The 19,530-nt window shown below is 48.5% G+C and overlaps 1 protein-coding gene across 10 annotated transcripts in view; it reads right to left on the bottom strand.

Moving 5' to 3' along the window:
* Nucleotides 1-19,530, bottom strand: part of RGS3 (regulator of G protein signaling 3) — a 70,864-nt gene that overhangs the window by 36,541 nt on the left and 14,793 nt on the right. For 4 of the 10 annotated variants that reach the window (XM_090121532.1, XM_090121528.1, XM_090121530.1 and 1 more), the window contains 9 exons: nt 19,138-19,198; nt 17,397-17,487; nt 16,751-16,818; nt 12,851-12,932; nt 12,113-12,218; nt 11,529-11,868; nt 11,043-11,124; nt 7,214-7,404; nt 5,707-5,790 (listed from right to left, as the gene is read on the bottom strand). In XM_090121532.1, the coding sequence (XP_089977658.1) occupies nt 5,707-5,790; nt 7,214-7,404; nt 11,043-11,124; nt 11,529-11,868; nt 12,113-12,218; nt 12,851-12,932; nt 16,751-16,818; nt 17,397-17,487; nt 19,138-19,198 (1,105 nt within the window). Of the gene's footprint in view, nt 1-5,706; nt 5,791-5,988; nt 6,059-7,213; nt 7,405-11,042; nt 11,125-11,528; nt 11,869-12,112; nt 12,219-12,850; nt 12,933-15,114; nt 15,596-16,750; nt 16,819-17,396; nt 17,488-19,137; nt 19,199-19,530 lie in introns of those variants that run through there. The other 6 variants (XM_031601496.2, XM_090121531.1, XM_090121535.1 and 3 more) reach the window with 5 other exon arrangements.

Genomic DNA, 19,530 nt, shown 5'->3' on the forward strand with positions numbered 1-19,530 from the left:
CACAAAGTGCACTATAAACTTTCTCCCCTGCGTTTCTTGCTTCACAAGATTCCCGTTCTGGGACACATCCAGTGCCATTCCAGATCTCTCAGTGTCAAAGAGTAGTGAAATAAAGGAAACAGAAGCATGACCAGCAAGTGATAAAAGTGGAAATGGAGGAAAGAAAATGTAGACCTAATGCACATGGAACTTTAAAGGGAAGAAAAAGGGATAGAAGGATTAGCAAGGAAAAAAAACCTGCTTTGAAACCAAATAGACTTAAATGGGGAATCATGGACACAATCACATAAAGAAGCACTTGCAGGCAACGTTGTGCTTTAACGAGAAGATGGGACTGATTGAATTCAGGATGCAGAGAAGATAAAAGCACAGTTGGTATGGGTTAGGTAAGAGCATCTCCATTATATGCTGCTTCCTGGAAGACATCTGATATTAGAGCAGCTCTGCACAACGGGGGATTTAAAGGGGGTTATAGAGCTTCTGTGAGCCACAGGGGGACAAAGCAAGGGCCAGGACTCAGCAGATCCCTCTCACAGAGCTGGGAGTGGGACCTCCTGAAACTAAGTCAGTGGTGAGCCCCAGGTAGCAGTTGTCAGCTGGTGTGAGAGAGGAGGGCTGCAGAGAGCATCTGGTGGGCATCTCAGTGCTGACATGCCTCCAACAGCCCCTACAACAGATCTGGTACCTGCCATGTGAAACCATAAGACTCAAAGAGTGAGAGAGCAAACAAAAAGGAAACAGTGCCTGGATTCATCTGGGAACAACACAGAATCCTCCAGTGCTGCTTCTTGAAGAGCCAGAGTACCACTGTCTGTTTTCCCAGAATTGAGTTTCATACCTCAAAGTGAGACAGTAAACAAATGAGATGATGAAAGGGCTCCTCTGAAGAAAAGGACAAGCATACCTGCGTCATTATTAAAGTTGAAGGCCACACAGCTGTTGTCATACAGACTTTTCAGTGGCTATGAGCAGACTTTACAAAAAATCTGTAAAGGTTGGCACTGGTGTTCATCTGCGTGAGTTCTGCACCATGGCAAACCACAGAGCCCCTTCTGCTCATAGATCTGACTCTACCTACAGAGTACAGTTGGCAAATCATTGCTACTGAAGGAACAGGTACATTTAAAGAGTCTCCTAAAAGAAAACAAGAGAAAATGAAAGCCAAGAGATCAGGTGGAAAGCGATGAGTCGGTATGCTTCCCCAGGATGAGAACAGTATCACAGAGAGATTCTGAGATCACAGAAGGAAGGTCATCACCATGCCTCATCAAGAAAATGGTAACAAAAACATGATGAAAAGGTGTCTGCAAATTAAGCCTTGCAGCCCAGGTACCTCTGCATTCAAGCATAGTAATAGTTACCCCCATCCTGTACACACAGCAAGCCATTGCCATTGGGATTACAGCAGGGAGAAATTGGCATTTGTCACTGCAGCAATGTATCAGCAGAGACACCTCAGGATGGGGCACGCAGACCCTGCCTGCTGAGCCAGGCTGCATTCCAAGACATCCTCCTCTTCCCTTGCTGTGGTTCCATAGCCATGCCCAGCAAAACAGAGGGAGATCTTCTGCAACAAGGTTGTCAGATGCCAAAAGAGAACACAACGATGATCCCCTGCATCACTGGACAGACTGCTGTCTGCAATTGGCTAGAGCAAGTCCTTGAAGACACATCTTCTGATCCACACTTTGTGTATGTTCATCAGCATGGGATCTCCTCCTACAGAAATGGGTGCAATCTCAAAGACAAAGCCCAGTTAGAATAGTATGAACTTAATGTGCCCAATTTACTGGGTTGAGTTAAATGGATGAAACTGCCTTTAATTTTCCTCAGATTTTCCAGATCTATACATATCTTCATAATGCTCTTAAGTGCCCACACTCTAGAAAACAGATCTCTCTGCTGGGCTCACCGGACCACAAAGAACACAGCTCCCCACATGCAGAGTGTGAACAGTTGTATTTGCTGCTGCCCTGATCACATGCTTCAAAGTCACAACCTTCTGGGCTGCAGCTTCACAATGGCAGTTATTTACTTGGTTTTTGCAGAGACCATGGGATTAGGAGCCCAGGAACAAAAATAACCAAGCTTCCACAAGCTTAGTATGTTGGCATTTATCAGAGCCACCATCCAACTGGAAAAATGGCCTAAGCTTTGCAGAGGGAGTAGGTGCATGATCGCCAGGCATGGTGACTTGGAAACAGGCACAAGCTTCCCAGATCAGAGAATCTTTAGCACCTACAGAGAGATATGGCAAAGCCTTTGGGCCACTGCTTTATACACTGCAGCCCTAACTCTCTAAGCATGCTTTACTGCTCCTGGATTTTGACTTCTGAATGTGTCCATTCTAAATGCATGTTTCCTCTAAGACATCCCAACAGTTTATTAACCCACAATGTGCTTAGGCTCTTCTACCATCTCATGCATTTTTTCTGTTAAGATTATTGGCAAGATACTCAGCAAGGAGTTTACATGCTCAACAAGAAGACACATGACCACACTTGCCAAAAGCAGATCCACGTTGCAGGCTCCAGCTGTCAATCTGGAACCTCACCTTGGTTAACTAGAGTCAAAGGACCCAAAGGGTCACACACCCACACTCAAGCATCAGCATAAGCAGTGGCTCTGCAGATAAGGAAATGATATCACCTGATTCAAAAATGACAGAGATGAGAATATAAAGAGGCAGTAGAAAAGAAAGGACAGAATGAGAGGAACTACTGTGGTGGAGGTAGGAGGTAAGTGCAAGTTTCTGGTTTCTTACCCAAATGAAACTGTCTAAAAACAGATCATGAAACATCTGTGCCAGAGAGTAGGGTTTTTGTTAACCCACTGCATAGGCCAAACCCAGCCACCCACTGAAACTGGGAGCTCTCAGACCCAGCCAAGGCTCAGTGCCAAGAATTTGTATTCAGCACTTGGGACAGAAGATCCTAGGCAGGCCAGTCCCTGTTCCCCAGGGTTCAAGGGAGTGCTATCCCGACCTACAGACCTGCCAGGATGGCAAAGCAGAGAGCTGAGAAGAGGTTGAGTGTGTTGTACATTGTGAAGGTTCCTCGGGGCATTGAAAAATTGCCTCCAGGTGCAATACAAAAACATCAAAAAGGACAAAGCCTGCATCCAACACCTTGCACGTCGTTGTCTGCGTTGTGCTGGTTCCTCTGGCACTCTGCAGGTTGGAGGGATTTCAGAACACCATAAAAATGGGAATTGCAACAAAGTCTAGACAGGATGTGATTAAGGCCTGAATAAGGATTGCCCCAGTGGTAAGGTCAGAGAAAGGACAGATCCTGGCAAGCCTCCAGAGAGATAGGTTGTGTCCTTCAGGAGATAGGAGAGGGTTTGCTCAGTGACAAGGATGCACTGCCAGACATGGAAACCACCAAGGGGAAAAGATTCTGGTTTATAAAATAAATATGACATAGCATCTCAATTTCTAGCCCCTGCACCCGGGCTTTCCTCTTTTCAGTCACTTGGGCAAAGCAGAATGAGATGCAAAAAGCAGTCCCATAAAGTGTAGAACTCCAATTTGAGAGGCTGCAAGGGAAACACAGTGAGAAATGGAAAGTCACTTGGAGCAAGGGAGAAAGGACTCATGAGAAACAAGACAGCAGAGAAGGGAGGAGTGGGAGTAAGCTCAAGTCCAGCGAAAAGAGAAGTAAGAGTCTTTCTGCACCAGGGAAATTCCACTGTGGCCAGGCCACCTGGGGTCTTGTTGGCCTCAGAAGTTCATCTGCAGCCTGTCAGGACTGAAGCAGACACTCTTACTCCACAGGAGCACACCAATTCCTCAAAGCTCTGCAAAGCTCTGCAGTGAAGCCGTGACACACTGCAGACAGGAGGCAGCCATTCCCCCAGAAACATGGCTGATGTCCTGGTGTTGCTTCCTGGAAATACCAGGCTCAGCACCACACTTGAGTTCACACTGAGGGAAAGGCTCCTACCACCCAAAGCAGTCTGCCACATGCTTTCCATTCACTGCTTCTGTTTATTTCACTGTGCTTAGTCACAGCCTCTTTCCTTGTCCCTCTGCCAGGCATGTAGAGTTATAACAGCCTCAAGGCACCATCATTCTCAGAGGCTGTCTAGTGCTCCTAGCCACTGTACAGCATCCTGCCCTTCCCTGGCAGCAGCTCCAACTGGGAAATCCTCTTCCTAACTGCACTCATCCTCCTCAGGGCATCACTAACAAACAGAAAACTCTTTCCCTGAGGCATCCTCCTAACCCTCTCCATAGCTGGGTCTCCAAAATAGCTAATGTTGCCATTGGGCAACAGAGCAGCACACCTCCTCCAAACATGACCATTCTGAGACTCTGCTTCATCTGCCTTCAAACATCCTTGTACATATAAACATGCTTCACCCAGACTAAAAATGGCACTAGTTACTCAGACATAGTTTACATTTGGCTGCTTTTACAGACCTCTGAGGCAGACCTGAAAATAAGAAACACAAACCCACATAGGAGGAGTATCCTGAACACAGGCTGGCCACCATATTTTCAACCATCATAGCACCATTGTGCTACACAGCCATGTGTTTTATTTGTTTTCATTCATGCACGCACCCTGAAGACCCTGATGAGCAAAGAGCAGCAAGACAGGCAGGGGAAGAGTTTTATCTACAAATCGGTGACAAGTTTCCTGGTGAGTGATGCAATTTTTCATGTACTCAAGCAGAAAAAAAGAATTAAGACAAAATAAGGGATGAATTACACGCCAAAGAGAGCGAAGAAAGCCCTTCAGCACAGTCTTGAACAGCTTTCTACAAGCCAGCAACATGATATGTTTCAGGGATTCTGCTGTCAGCCACCCAGAAAACATTACACAGAAACTAAATTACTCAAATGAAAGTTCCTCTGTGGCTCTGTGAAGATGACACGTTGTTCAGTCCAACTAAATTCAAAACACATGTGTTCTGTACAGTAGTGAGATTCACTGACAATGCCCCAAAAGGCACCGTCACTGCTCAGCACTGTTAAGCAATGCTCAAGTGAGCAGTTCTGGCTGCCCAATGCACTGTGCCATTCGCTGAGATACTTCCTCCGTCCCTAATCCCATAGTTTAGACCTCACTGTTGGATACAAGCAAAGCCAACAGAAATGCACACAACATTACAAACTCTGCTGGTCTGGCTGTTGAAAGCTGTCACATACATGGGTTCAGCATGTCACCAAAGCTTAGTTGCTTCCCAAAATTTTTCATATCCCTACTAATATAGAATCATAGAATCATTTGAGTTGAAAGAGACCTTTAAAAGTCCTCTAGATCAACTCCCTGCACTACAGAAACAAAGTTGAAATAACACAGTGGAGAGGATTTTGGACAGGACCTTTAGGAGCTTCTAAAACTAAAACTAAACTTCTAAAAAAGCCCCATAATGCTAAATAGCTATGGCTAATTTTCTACACTGGCACAAAATATTCCTAATTTCCCTCTTTCTGGATCTGCCAGAGGATTTGTCGTGTGCATTTTCTCCTTCACGAGCATAAAGAAAAAGTTGATTTCCAGCAAAATAAATCAATAAAAATAATATAAAGCACTGACATTTAGTTTATCCCAGCACAATTCTTTCCAACTACAAATTCTTTCCAACTATCATATTAATAAAAGTTCAGCAAAGTAGTGCATTCCCCTTCTCAATCTACTATATGAGTCTGCAGAAAAGCATATTTAGAAAGCCCAGGCAGCACTGAAGTAGGCTTACCTGGATAGTCCTGCTTCTGCTCTCGTGAAGAAGCAGCTCCTCCGACAGAAGCAGAGTCCGGGCTGGGTTACAAAGATCTAAGGGCTACATTTGAAATGGAAAGAAAGAAAAAAAAGAAACAGTCAAACCTTCCACTGGAAGTGTGGTTTGCCAGAAAAACTTTCCGCCCACCAAACCCACTTTGTCTTCACTTTAAGCTGTAACTCATCCAGGGAGAAGTCACCCTATGCTGCACTCACACAAGTCTGCAGTCCAGCTATGCAACAAAAAAGAAAACCTTACATTTAACATCTATGTCAGGCTCATCTATAAAAAGACAGTAATCAGCTGCTTGCTTCTTGGTACCTTAACTGCTCTGCACCACGCGGGTTATGGGTGCTGTGCAGCAGGAAGCACAACCACAACTGCAGCCCGTTAGGTTCCCACGTCCCTTGGACAGAATATTTGCTATATGGTTCTGTGGATTACTTTCACAGCAAGTATAAGCAAATTTAAGGTTCTGTCCTTCCTCATGTCACATTCTACCCTCCAGTCAGCAATTCCAGTGTGCCCCATTTAACAGCAGAGAATAACGAGAGCATGTTGGCTGTTGTGGATGCTGCCCAGCCCTCAGACATCCCACTGAGCAGCACAGCCAGCAGGCAGGGTACAGGTACACAGCACAGGGGCTGTGCAGTATGAGACAGCAAAGCAGGAGAACTAGTTCCTGAAGTGGCAGAAACAGCCCAGGTTCAGTCCAAGACACAAATTTTGCAGAGGAGAGGAGCCCAGAGTGCTAATTGTGTTCCTGCTGATAAACAAATGGTGCACATGGCCATGGGCAACAAATGTGCAGCTCCCTGGCCTAGGCCAAAGTAGCAGAAAACACAGATCGCAGGTTTCAGCATACAGGAAACGGTCTGAGCTGCTAACAGGAGGGCTGATAGCTTCCCACAGCTTTAGAGATGCTGTATCCATTAGTAATGCACTCATTACAGAGTCACAACAGACCTGCTGGGGTTCTGCCCCAATGAAGGACAAAAATGGAAGACATCAAATTAAGGTGTAATATTAAGAAAATCATTTGTGTAACTGGGGAGTGAGAATATGCTCTGTCAAGGCACTCCTCTCTGCATCCTTGTCAAGAATTCTAGTGCGGGCCACTAAGTGGATTATAAAACCTTTGTCCACACACTAATTAACAGCATGAAGAACTCATAGTGATCTGCAATTATAAAAAAGCTGCTTGCCAAAGCCTGGAAACTGGGATATCTTCCCCTGATTCAAACAAGCACCTGAGAATCAGACTGGAAAGCTGAAAAGGGAAAATCCAACACTTGGGCAGAACACAACTCCCCTAAACAAAGCACCTGGAATTGAGTTCAGCCAGCCTCGGAGAAGAAAACTCAGGCTGACCTCACACACTGAGAAAGGCAGCCAGCTGGCATGGCAGCAAGGACCAGTGAGATGGCAGCAAGCTCTGTGCTGTGCATCGGATCCATATTACTTCGCCTGCAGCCACGCTTACCTGCACGAAGACGGGGAACACCAGCACTTTGGGAGCCAGTGTCACGTATGTGCCATAGCTGGAGTGTGGGATGTGTGGTCTCACTATAGTGCAGTTCTGGTAGTTCCCATAGCTCTTCATTGTCTGCACAGTCTTCATCAGCCTGGATTTTCTCCCAGACCCTGTGTGTGATTTTCCTTTGCATCCATTTCCTGAACCGAGAGAGGAAGCAGCAATACAGAGAGAATTAGGAGCGTTCCTGCAGAGCTTCTGCACACTGCCAGCTCAGCTCCTGCCCTCACAGGCTGGAGGAGGGCACAAAGAGCCCAAGAGGAATAGCTGGAGCCTGGAGCTGCAGGAACATTCATCACTCTGCTATCAAGGTCTCTTGGGGACTCATGAAATAACAGCACTGACTTCATTTCTCCTAATGCAAAATGAGATGTCCCTTGTGCTTCTGCACAATTAAGAGCTATTCTCTTGCTGGGCCCAGGACTTCAACAGCAAGAGCAGCAAGACAGACAGATAAAACCCCAAATTCACAGCCGCCCCCACTGCAGGCCAGCATGCCTTCCTGTGTTTGGGTGTGCACAGTGTTCTGCACAATTTATGAGTACAGCACAGTACTTCAGAGAAAGAGATGTGGTGTGATTACACACGCCTCTCTTTGCAGTACTGAGTGTACAAAACAAGAAACACAGAACCCCAAGCACCTTAATAGCTTTTTCTCAAATCACACAAGTACCAAGGAGGATTCCTCTCCCATCAGGAAACTGCTGCCCACACCACCAAACCATGGCCAATCCCTTTCCAGGTGGGGGAAAACCATCCATGACTAATTCAGGGTGAAAGTAAAACACTGGAAATTTAAACCCTGGGACATTTTTACCCACAAAGCTCCTGCCTGTACTGAATTGAGGGCATGGGAGTTTGCAAAGTGCAGAAATGTAATATCATAGGGAGCAGCTGATGCTTTTAATCACAGCTTTCAGAAGGCATTTAGATTGGACAACAGAACAGAAGAGATAAACAACACTCATGAGCATGGGATCTACCCATCTCCTCCCAAATTGCCTCCAGGGAGTGATGGTTACTCAGCCATAGAGGGGGTTTACAAAGGATGACCTCACTAGGCATGAGGCTGGCATATCATCCTCCACAGTTCTCAGCATCACATTTTGGTGCTGGAGGAAGTGTGAGCAGCCTGACTGGCTTTTCACTCTGTCCCACTCCACTGCAAAGATCTATTATCTCCATTCAAAGGAGGGATTACACGGAAGCTGTGTGACACAGCCTCAGCTGGGCAAGCACAGCTTCCACCTCCCAGCAAGCCAATGGAAGCTCCCACAGCCACCCCATGCACACCAGTCTGCACTGCTCAAAGCCAGCTGGCACTGGGTGGTATGTCACACTGGTCCCAGAATCTCTAACATAAATAATAGTTCCCTGATTAAAAGTATCATGGATTATCCTTGATCCCTGCTGGCTGCTGCTTGGGTGAGTCCTTTCTACCCCTACTGCTGGGTATTTGTTGCCATTTGAGTTTCTAAGCCCTCTGCTCACAACCTTTGAATATATCCAGAAAGCTTCCACCATGTTTTGTCACCTAGCTATCTTAAAGCTCAAAGGAAAAACTCCAATGGAAACTGGATGTCTCTCTCTAATCAAATATCCATGCTCCAATGAAACATTGCAGCATCTTCTCCCTCCTAAAGCTGACCAACCAAAGCTGCCGAGATCCAGCAGGCAGACCAGGAGAAAAGTGCAGCATCAGCCCAGGATTCTCACCCACAGCAATGCCTCAGCGCCATGCTAGAGGGATGCCTCAGTTCAGCTATCATGAGCATCCCTCCTCCAGCCTCATGTCCTTCTGTTCCTACCATAGCAGCTTTCAGTGAGGTGCTTTCTGCCTTTGCACCACAACAAAAACCCATAACTTCCTGAGCAGAATGGGCCAAAACACTTCTGAACATGGAGCAGAGCAGATAGGGTCTGATCCAAAGCAAACACATGAACCTACCCAACATTACATGTTCCATGAAGTATTAGGAAGCAGCATATTTACTTTCAGATAAATGCCAGCAAAGCCAGACCATACTCTGCCCGCAACTTGGCCCCACTGTTTGCTCTCATTGCCTGCATTTGTGGTGGGGGGAGGAGGTTCTCATGACCCAGAGTGTTGTTTCTACCTCTAAGAGCAATAATTCCGGTATTTTCTCTTTCCCCTTTCTCGTGGTTGTGCTGCCAGATAAAAATCAAAGCATGAGAGACAGTCTAACAAAGGACATATACAATCTGTCTGGGCCATGCAGAGTTTGACTTTCCTCTTATCCCTAAATCACCTTCTTTCATTTGAGGCATTCATCACCTGCATAAGCCCCATCTTCTGCATGCTGGCACAGAAGCATCAGCTCCTATCGTTACTGTCTACCTCCGTACTGCTCAGGTTAACCACTGCATTCCTCTCTCTGAAGACTTATCTTTAAATAAACTGAAAATAATCATTAAAAATTACACAGGGAAGAAACTCGAGTCTTTAAAATTACTACCCTTCTGTAAGAACAAGTCTCTGCAGCTCAGCTCAGCTGGGAAGAGCTGTAGTTATCCCAGCACAGAACAGTCTCTGCAGCTCAAGTGCAGAAAATTCATCCATCTGCAGAGCTGCAGGGCTGGGGCCATGCAGCTACCAAGGCTCCAACCCTACACAGTTCCCTCACATGCCCACCACGGCTTTGCCAGCCTCACATTTCACCACCCCTGAGCACTGCCCAACCTTTACAGGCTGGCAGAATGTTTTCTACCTGGAAATTGCACTGATGGCTGTTCCTGCACCAGGGAGGGACAGCTGAGTGAGAGACTCCTTCCTGAGAAACCACGGAGAGGAGCTCAGCTCTGCTAGGACACACAGCTAACCCCCGGGGCATCTTAACAGATCAGAGCACAGACACTGCCTCCCACAGCTCCCAAATCAAGGAGCAAACCAGAGGTGTTTCCGCCTGGACCTGAGCGTGCTGAGAATTGCCATTTCTTTAATAAGGTCAACAACACACAGTGAACAACCTGTCACTAAATCCAGGCTCCTGGGTTGTTTCTGCCCCTGGTTTCTCATGCTGAGTGGCAGTCATTTGTTGATACCTGTCTCAGCAAGACCTCATGTTAGCCTCTGCTCCTCGTCCTGTAGCCTGGATTCATGCAGCTACCCCCAAACCTGCTCTTCCTGCAAGTCCACACGTACCCAGTTTTCCAGGGAGACACTTTCATTGCAGAAAGTGTTAACGCTTCCAAGGATTTTCAAGGAAAGCTGGTCTAGAGACCATCAGAAACCCAGGAAATTAACATTTCCCAAATCTTGCACTTCAACCTGCACTGCTCTTTGCATAAATTCAGCTCATGGCCACCCTCACTTACTATTAATAAAATGAACTGCAAAGCAGGGGGAAACAATGTTAGCACCCCCAGTTGTTGCATCCTGCCCGAGAAAGGAAACACATCACAGACAGACCCACAAACATGTGGGGATCTGCCACATCAAGATTATTTAGCACTTTCACACTTCATGCTTTTCTCATCCCCAGTGGAAAGTTCCTGTCACCAGCTATCCTGTGAGCTCCCAGAGACCTTGCCATGAGGCAATGGCACCAGCAGCTGTGCTTTCCTCTGGGCATGGTGGCAGGGTTCTTGCTTTTACGTTTGATCCAGAAAGGGGGAAGGTGACACTGCCAAGAGCCACTGTCCTCAGAATGTGATGGACTTGTTGTAGAGCTAGGAGCAAGGATTGCTGGTGCTGGATAGACTGGGTCTGGCTCTGTCAGGTGCTCTGAGCAATGTTTTCATCATATCAGCAACTTACCCTCAGTCGCATTGTTCTCCTGGTACACAGGCCTCAGCAGCTGCAAGACAGAATCCAGAAAGGAACAGCCACCTGAGGCAGACTTCAGGGCAGATTTCACAAAAACAAACAGTAAATTTCAGCGTGCCAAACTCAAAGCCAGAGGTGAAAATTATCTTTGCTCTATTACTATCAGAACATGAGAGAAGTGGTTTGTGCTGCGACCTGCACAGTGGAAACACTTTCCAATCTCCCATCCTGTGCATGAGCCCTGGGAGGAGGCAGCAGCTCACTCACCACAGCTCTGCAACCTTAGCAGCAAATGCTTTAGAAATAGAAAGAAAGGTCACCCAGGGACACAGCTCCAGCTTAGAAACACAGCATGTGCTCTGGCAAACATTTAGAGATAATGCCTGAGAAATCAGAAGCTTGAGTAAAGTCAGAAAGCAGCAAGCACAGCCATCATCTCATGCAGTAACATAAGCGTGGGGATGGAGGCAGCCCTACCTGGCTCCCTGGGTTCAGAGGTGCAAGGATGATGTAGTTCTGGTCAGCAGCAGAGGGCACATGGGACAGAGGGGGCATGGTGTTCTGGCCCCGCTTGCCAATCTCCGTGTACCTCTCCCAGCTGTTCAGCATTAACCCATCACTCCCATCATACAGGACATGGCAGCTCCGTCGCTGCTCAGGCCGCAGGGGCACAGTGCTGTTTTTCTCCCGCTTGTTTGGAGGGGACTGCAGGTCGTAGGTAGACTTGCAGGATGAACGGCGGATCATGCCATCGGGTCCAGACTTGACCTGTGGGACAAGCCTCCAGACCAGCAGGATGATCTCTGTGGGACAGTTCCTGGAAGAGATGGGGCAATTCAGAGCAAGAGCAGTGGGCACTGAGGCATTCGGACAACCACCAGCCCTTCCTTCCCAGTCTCTGCATCCTTTCTTTTTCCCCTCCAAAGATTCCTTTTCCAGCTTCCCGCATTCCCCAAACCCTTCGCTTTCTGCAGCCACCCAAAGTTCCCACTGTCATGTCCTGGGTTCCATCAGGCTGTTCCCCCCATATCACCGCACTGATGCTTTGGGTGAACGCTCACCGGATTTCGTGTGCCAGCTCCACACACTTCCAGTGCTCCACGGGCCGCTCGTTCAGCTGCAGCACTGTGTCAAGCTGCTGCAAACCAGCCTTTTCTGCAGGGCCACCTATGGAGAGAAGGAATGGGTGACTGTCAGTCATCTGCTGGACAAAGAGCTGAGAATACCAGTGCTGAGGGGACACCCATATAGCACAGCTTCACAGCTTGTACCACTCCCTCATCCAAGACTCAACTGTTTCTCTTAACAGAGCTAAGGTTCTTCTTTACTTTAAGGACAGTATACTTTTGAGACTTGAATGTATCACTGAGGAACTGATTGAAATCTGTTAAGTCCAATTTCACAGAGTCTGAGATGGATCCCTGCTTCCAGTCTGCGGTTCAAACACACTGCTCCTCCCAGAGAGGACATTGCCAGTAGCTCAACATGGGAAGCCAGGGAGATTTCCTGGTGTGCAGTGGGATAACAGAGATGCTGAATCCATCCTGGAGGCTCATACTAAGAGGATCCACTCAAGCAATTAAGGCCCTCTGCAATTCTGCTCCCTCCTGTGCCAGTCTGGCTTCATGTGTACTTTCCATAGGTCTCCCAACCAGCCAGATAGTTCTCACATTGGAAAGAAAACAAAATCTCTGCATATCACTGCAACACAACACCAAAATAACAACACAGCAGCCTCTGTCCTCTTAAGATGCAAAAGAGAGTTCATCAGGAGGGATAAAATTGAGGTGATCTCTTACCAGAGTCCACTGCCTGCACACGGACCGGGGAGTCACAGCAGATCGTGAAGCCAAACCCATCACTTCCTCTAGGGATTGTGATCTGAAAAGAGACAGCAGGGTCACCCTTTACAATAGAAAAGCACCCTTGCATGTGGTCAGTGAGCATCCCTTGTTTTATTCACATGCTACCCCACAGCCTTCAGAAATGCAGGTACACAGCATTTCTAAAAGCAGCTGCAGAGCCCAGAGGAACTGTCCCAGTGAAAACTGTTACTCTGTGAGCCTTACTGACAATGGGTCTCTCCTGTTCTGCAGCCAAGAGGATGAAAAAGGCACTGAAAAACTATGTGAAGTCAAGCCCAAGACCAGCAGAGATGAATGATGCAAGGTGAACATTTACTGAGCACATGTAAGTCCTTCTTCATGACTCCTGCGAGCATAAGGAAAAGTCTATCAAGACACTAGAAAGGAAAACCGAGCAACTTGGCTCTGATGCTTACTTCTAGTACAGCTTCTCCAAGCAAGCCACTTAAACATTTCCTCCCCAGTGGGGCAATACACAAATAGCAGCACTCCTCTGCTCCAGGGGAAGCCGTGAGAACCAGCACACTCAGCCTGCCAGGCACCAGCTGGGGCGGGCTCTGTGCATCACCCTGTTAGCTGAGGTATGTTTCTCCTGAGGAGCTTGAAAAGGATGGATGCTGTGTTGATCTAGGCTCATTTCTCCTCCTGATTCTAGAAACAATTAGATTATTAATAAAATTGTATTTATTTTTTTATTGGTGGCTTCCAGCAGCAGCTCAGCATGACAGTTCCTGCAAATACCTGATTATCCTCAAGACACTTGTCAGAAATCCTGTTTTACTGACAGAGAAAATAAAAAAAACCTGACATGTGTGACCTGAGCTATTTTGAGAACAAATAGAGAGGAGAATCCAGCTGAAGCAGCCAAGAACTGCTTCCACACTCCTTTACAGCATGAGGGCAAACCCAGTGAGCTTTCCTTTCTTTGCTCTCTGTCCCTGTTTGATTGCTCTCCAAAAAAAAAAAAGAAAAAAGTTTCAAAAGAAGAAGTGTCTTTCTCTGGCAGGATCAAGTACATAGGTCCAGTCCTAACACACTGAATATATTTTTGTCTCTGGAGGTTATTGTATTCTCAAATAGGGAACAAGACTGCTTGTGGCTTTGCACCTTCAAACCAGCCTCACACTCTAAAAACAACACCTGGGGGACCTGAGCTCTGCAGGACATCACCAGCCCTGACAGCCCAGCATTGCCCCCCACAGTCACCTCCCAGTCCAAAACTTTCCCCACACCAAGAGGGCTCTCCCACTGCTTCTACTCTAGCTCACGGCTCTTGTCTACCACCTTCCCTATGCCATCAGCAGTGCTTCCCACTGCTTGCTTTCTTCAGCTCCCACCACTGTGAGATTACCACTCAGCAAAGAACTGATGTAAGCTAAAAGATGCGTGATGATGGTACAAGGTTCCAGCCCACAGCAGGCACAGGCTCACTGTACTCATAGCTGTGTTGGAAGGTGCAGCAGAAATCGCCAAAATAGAGAATTGAGGAGATGTAGGACAAGTCCCCGTTGCCTCTGATTTGCACAGCAGAGGACCATGCCTGCATGAGACAGTCACTATAGCCCTGACAAGCAGCAGGCATTTTTAATTAAGCTAATTCTCCCTGCAACCTCCACTGCAGCTATACAATATGAACACAGCAGCACAAAAAAAGATGCTAACCACGAGTTGGGAGCCCCAGTGGAAAAACTATTCCAAAGTGCAGGAGACCAAGATCCACACCAGCAAAACTCCCCACCAGAGCTGCACACTGAGAGCATCTGAGAGCCTGTGCTGGCTTGTGCACAACACTGCAAGCTGACTTGGTCAACTTTGGTTGTGGCCAGCTTCAAGTAACACTTCATTCTCATACACATTTCTGTTAAAACAACTTTAGAAGAGATTGCAGCCACCTGGCAGAGAGCTGACCCTGCAGTTATGTACAGTAAACAGAAACATCCTTCAGCTGAGCACTTCCACAGCCAGCTGCTAAGCTGCACCCTAAGTTACACAGTAAGAACCCTCCTTCCTCCATCCCCACTTACACACTGCAGCGATGCGCAGCAAGAGGTCAGACACCCACCTGAAGGCACTTTCCTTCTATTTCTAATACCACCACTTACAAACGACAGCACATCAGCAGCACACTCACAGCCTGACAAGGGGGAGAAAAGCCCACGGACACTCAGACACACGGAGACCCCCGGGGGGGCACAGACCTGCCGGTATCTCCGCTCCGAGCACACCTTGCAGAGTCCATTGAAGCGGTTCATGGCTGCAGCCCCCAACCTCGCCGTCAGCCCATGAAAACGCAGCGTCCCAAACCAGCCGTGCTCCCGATCTCCTCGTCTTGCACCAGTGAGAAACAAACCCCAGTCAAACTGGCATGACCGCCCATGGGAACCCAGCTCCAGAGAAGAATGGCAGGAAGCCACCTTTCACCTTCCCGGCCCCTGTCTGCGCTGTATGCCGCTTTACGATAAGCCAGAGGGCTTCCTGAAAACCCCAAGTGACAAGGAAGAGAGAGAGTTTTATATTAAAATTCCTGTCAACTCTTTAGTATTCCCTGGTCCCTGCTCTGTTGATGTGGCTTTTGTTCCCGTGGCATTCTTCAGCCGCACGGAGCACTTTGTTATTGCGACGTTCTCACAAACACTTGGAGGATGTCTGAGCAGCATTTCACAGGCACCGACCGCGCGAGCCCGACTTCATTAAAGGGATGCCTTGCACTGCTTACACTTGGGAAGGACAACAGAGAGTGGCTTTCTTTTTAATTAAAAAAAAAAAGTTTGTTTTTGGAAGTGCAGACCCAAAGGAAAAAAAAAAAATCACGTCCCCATGCTTTGCGCTCATGGAGTGGGATCAGAGGTCAGCTGAATTGTACCCGTGGTGCAGTCTCAAAATTAAAGACAAACTCTCAGCCCAGCCAGCAGCAGGGCAGCACTGAGCAGCTCTGCACTATGCAGCAAGGCTTATTGGAGAAAGATCCTAACACAGAGATGGAAAGGAGAAGCTTGAGGAGGCATGGGGCCCCTCTGCAGGGCAAGGGATGGCCACAGAGGAAGGAGAGGGGCTCCAGTGCTCCCCATAAGCCAGCACCTTGCAAGGCCATTGGAGCTGCTCCAACAGGCACAGCAGCACTGCTAGGTCTGCATAGGGAGATCCACCTTCTCCCAGCCACCATCTTTCCAGTCAGCAGCACCACTGGGGAGGAAGGGAGGAGAGGGGCGCTGGCTTTGTTTGTCCTGCTCAGTCCTATGCTTTAAAACAAATAACTGAAAATGCAGCTGAGGGAAGCAGCAAAGCGGAATTCAGCACAGATAAATCACAGGGACGGCCGAGCCCTATTTCCGATGCAGGCCATGTGTTTGCATTCCCATTTCCCATCCTTGCCTCTCCTATAAATCACTGAGGCTCCACCAAGAGCCTTTCCCTTCCCAGAGCAAACGGCCCCAGGAGGAGGGGAGCAGACGCACCCGTGCATGGCGACGTAGAGCCGGCCAGGGACGGATGCTGCACTGCAGGCAGGCAGCCAACTCCAGCCCATTGCTCCTTGTTCCCATCACTCCCACTCAACAGCAGGTACTTGGTCTCTGTGGTACTGTCCTGAACAAACAGGAGGTCCCTATTCAGCAACAGAGAGCAAATGTGGGACTACTACACCCATTGCCTCCTTGGGTTGGGAACATCAATTGCTTGTAAAGCTATAGTGTCAATAGGGAAACTGACACAGCTCCCATCTCAGCATCATCCTCACTAAAACTCTGTCCCTCCTGCTTATCTAAACCCCTGCATGCAGGCTGTGATGCCTTCAGCCCATGCATTGCTGGCAGGACAGAGCCCAGCTGTACCCACCTTCAGCTGCCTCATGTTCGCAATGTCCCGGCCCTCACACGCTGCACTCTGATCTCCCAGTATCGGTTCTTTAGGAAGAAAAAAAAAAAAAAAGCACATCAATCCAACAGCACACAGCTCCTGACAGCCACTCTCCCTCCCAACCACATCCACACACCATGAATAAAATCATTATGTGCTAGGGGACACCACCTCTTGGCTAGGGCTGCCCCACATGATGGCAGCAGCGAGGGGGGCTGCACATCTAGGGTGGGCATTGCTCCCTCACTCTGCTATCCCCAGCACATACTCCTCCACACACCTCAGCACTGTGGCAAACAAAGGCAGGAGAGAAAACCCATCACAGCCCTGGAGTACCAGAGCCCAGTCACAGCATCAGCCCAAAGGAGAGAGGCAGCTGCAAAGCTGGGGGCCCACAGAAAGTCCAAAGCAAAGCATGAGTAAAGGGCAAAGGGAAGAGTTCAGTGCCAATGCAGAGACTGCCAAACTGCCCAGCACACTGATCCCACTGACCATTACAGCTAACATGAAGACACAGACTCCATGGGGCAGGTGGCTGCTCCACACCACAGCAGGGATAGACATGAGTTAAGGACCCCTCCCACACCATGCCAACCCTCCCAGGCTGTTCTGGAGGGTGACACACCTCTGCTCTTCTTCAGCCGCCGCACAGCCACCTTCAAGTGCTTGGTCCTGCCCAGATCCTCCCCAAGGAGGTAGTACCAGCCACTGATCTCCTGGGTGGGAAAAAAGAAGCTCTCAGTATTGAGGCAGGTACTCCATCCCATTTAACTCTGTCTGGTCGCCCAAAGCTCCAGGGGTCCTGCTACAAAGAACTGCCCTGGCCAGAGCACATAGGCTGTCCTGGAGCACTTCTCGTAAGAGACATGGAACCAGGTAAAACTACCCACACCATGCTCACAGAGCAAGGTGACCACATCAACCTTCAGCAGTGCTGGGCACTCTGCATCAGAGCTCCCTCTGCCCCATCCCACCCCCATGGAACATTTCATCCAGGAGCCACCATCTTCAATTATTCTCTGGACAATCAGCAGAAGCCAGGAAAAAAAAAAAAAAAAAAAAAAAAGCATCCCATCCCAATCCCAGGAATCAGGTAAGGATTGCAGGAACCATCAAGACCAGAGAAGGTGGGGTTCATTAAAAAAAAACTTATGCTTTAAATCCACAATGAGGAAACTGCAGAGCAGGGGGCAGCACCAGTAGGCCCAGGAGGCTGGGCTAGCCCTTCCCAAACAAAAATGGGGTCCCAGAAGGACCATGAATTCCCCATATCCATCCCCATCTTTCCATCCCTGTGAGAGTAATGTGCCTTTGGGCTGCATGCATGGATGATCCCTGCAGTGAAAACTTGTGAAGCTCATGACCAAAGTCTGACATCTTCGAGTCAGTAAGTATGACCAGAGCAGAGGCTGTTCCTGGAGGCAGCTGCAGTTCAGAGCTGCTCTGATTACCTTCATTGCTATTAAGATAAAAAAACCACTGCATATAATTTGTCCATGCTACCTCTTACTTTTACTACATGTAATTCAAACAAACAGCTCCTTTTAACCTCTTGCTAGGCAGCAAATGTCCAGACCTCAGATGATTTGTGAACACTCCTTAAAGCCCTTCCAGCCTGTCTGATGTGGCAGCACCTGGTCTGGGCTGTCCAGGGACAAAATCCCTAACTGCCAATGGCTAGGACGGAAGTTTTCAATGTTTCAGTGGATCAGCAGAGGTCATTCACAGCATCACCTTTGCAGATTCCTTTAGAAAAGCAAAGCCAGCTATGTGAGAGCTGTATTACCCAGCAGCAGCCAGGCCGGGGCAGCAGCAGGGACACAGCCTGGCACAGAAGCACCTTGCAGCACCGCTGCTACCAGGAACACCCTCAGATGTGGACACCCCTACCTTTGCCCACCCCACACTCACCTCAGCTGTAGAGCCCTGTCTGCTTAGTGCAGGGAGAGAGGCAGAATCCTCTTCCAAGGAATGTATTCCCACCATCCATTGGTTACCACCCAGAGGCCATTGGACAGATGTGACAAGTGCCAGCAGGCTGGATAAGGCTGGTCACATCTCTCAGCCCTATACAGCACTCACAAAAGCCACATCTCTGTACCCCCTGGTGCTGCTGAATGTGTCCTCACTGAAAGGAGCGGCAATCCCCCAATCTAGGACTCTTCCTCTGCTCCCCACCCCTGCCTCCAGCAGTGGCACCCATAGTGCCAGCTCACAGTGGCTCTGTACTGGCAGGTCCCTGGACACCTTCAAAATCCCTTTGCCACTTGGTGCAAAGAGCCAGCTGCTCCCTGCTCCTGCCCTGAGGGTGCACTACATCCACCTGCTCAACCCAATCCTGTATGCAGTGCTCTAGATGGAGGTACCTTGTCCAGGGTCAGGAGGGACTTCACACCAAAGCTCATGCACCCAATCAGTTTGCTCTGCCTGCAAAAGAGTCAGAGACTATCAGTGCACACTACCTGAACCCTCCCCCGAGGACCATTTCCCCACATGCACCCCTTTGCAGGGACCATGCAGATATCCCTGCCCACAATGGGAGCTGGGCCATGTCCAGAACATGCTCCTCTCTCCATGCCTCAAGCAGACGTGATGTAACCACACAGTCTGGCTGCAGCAGGAGCAGGAGGGAGCTGGGATGCAGCATCCTGGTCACCTTCCCGATGCTGACAGGACCATGGCCAAGGAACAAGCAGTCACTTGCCTGAGCAGGTGGCACAATCTTTGAAGTGCTAGCGCCAAGCTGCTGTGCACTCCTC

This window comes from Phasianus colchicus, chromosome 19, assembly GCF_987193195.1.
Source record: "Phasianus colchicus chromosome 19, bPhaCol1.hap1.1, whole genome shotgun sequence".
In the NCBI taxonomy this organism is placed as follows: domain Eukaryota; kingdom Metazoa; phylum Chordata; class Aves; order Galliformes; family Phasianidae; genus Phasianus; species Phasianus colchicus.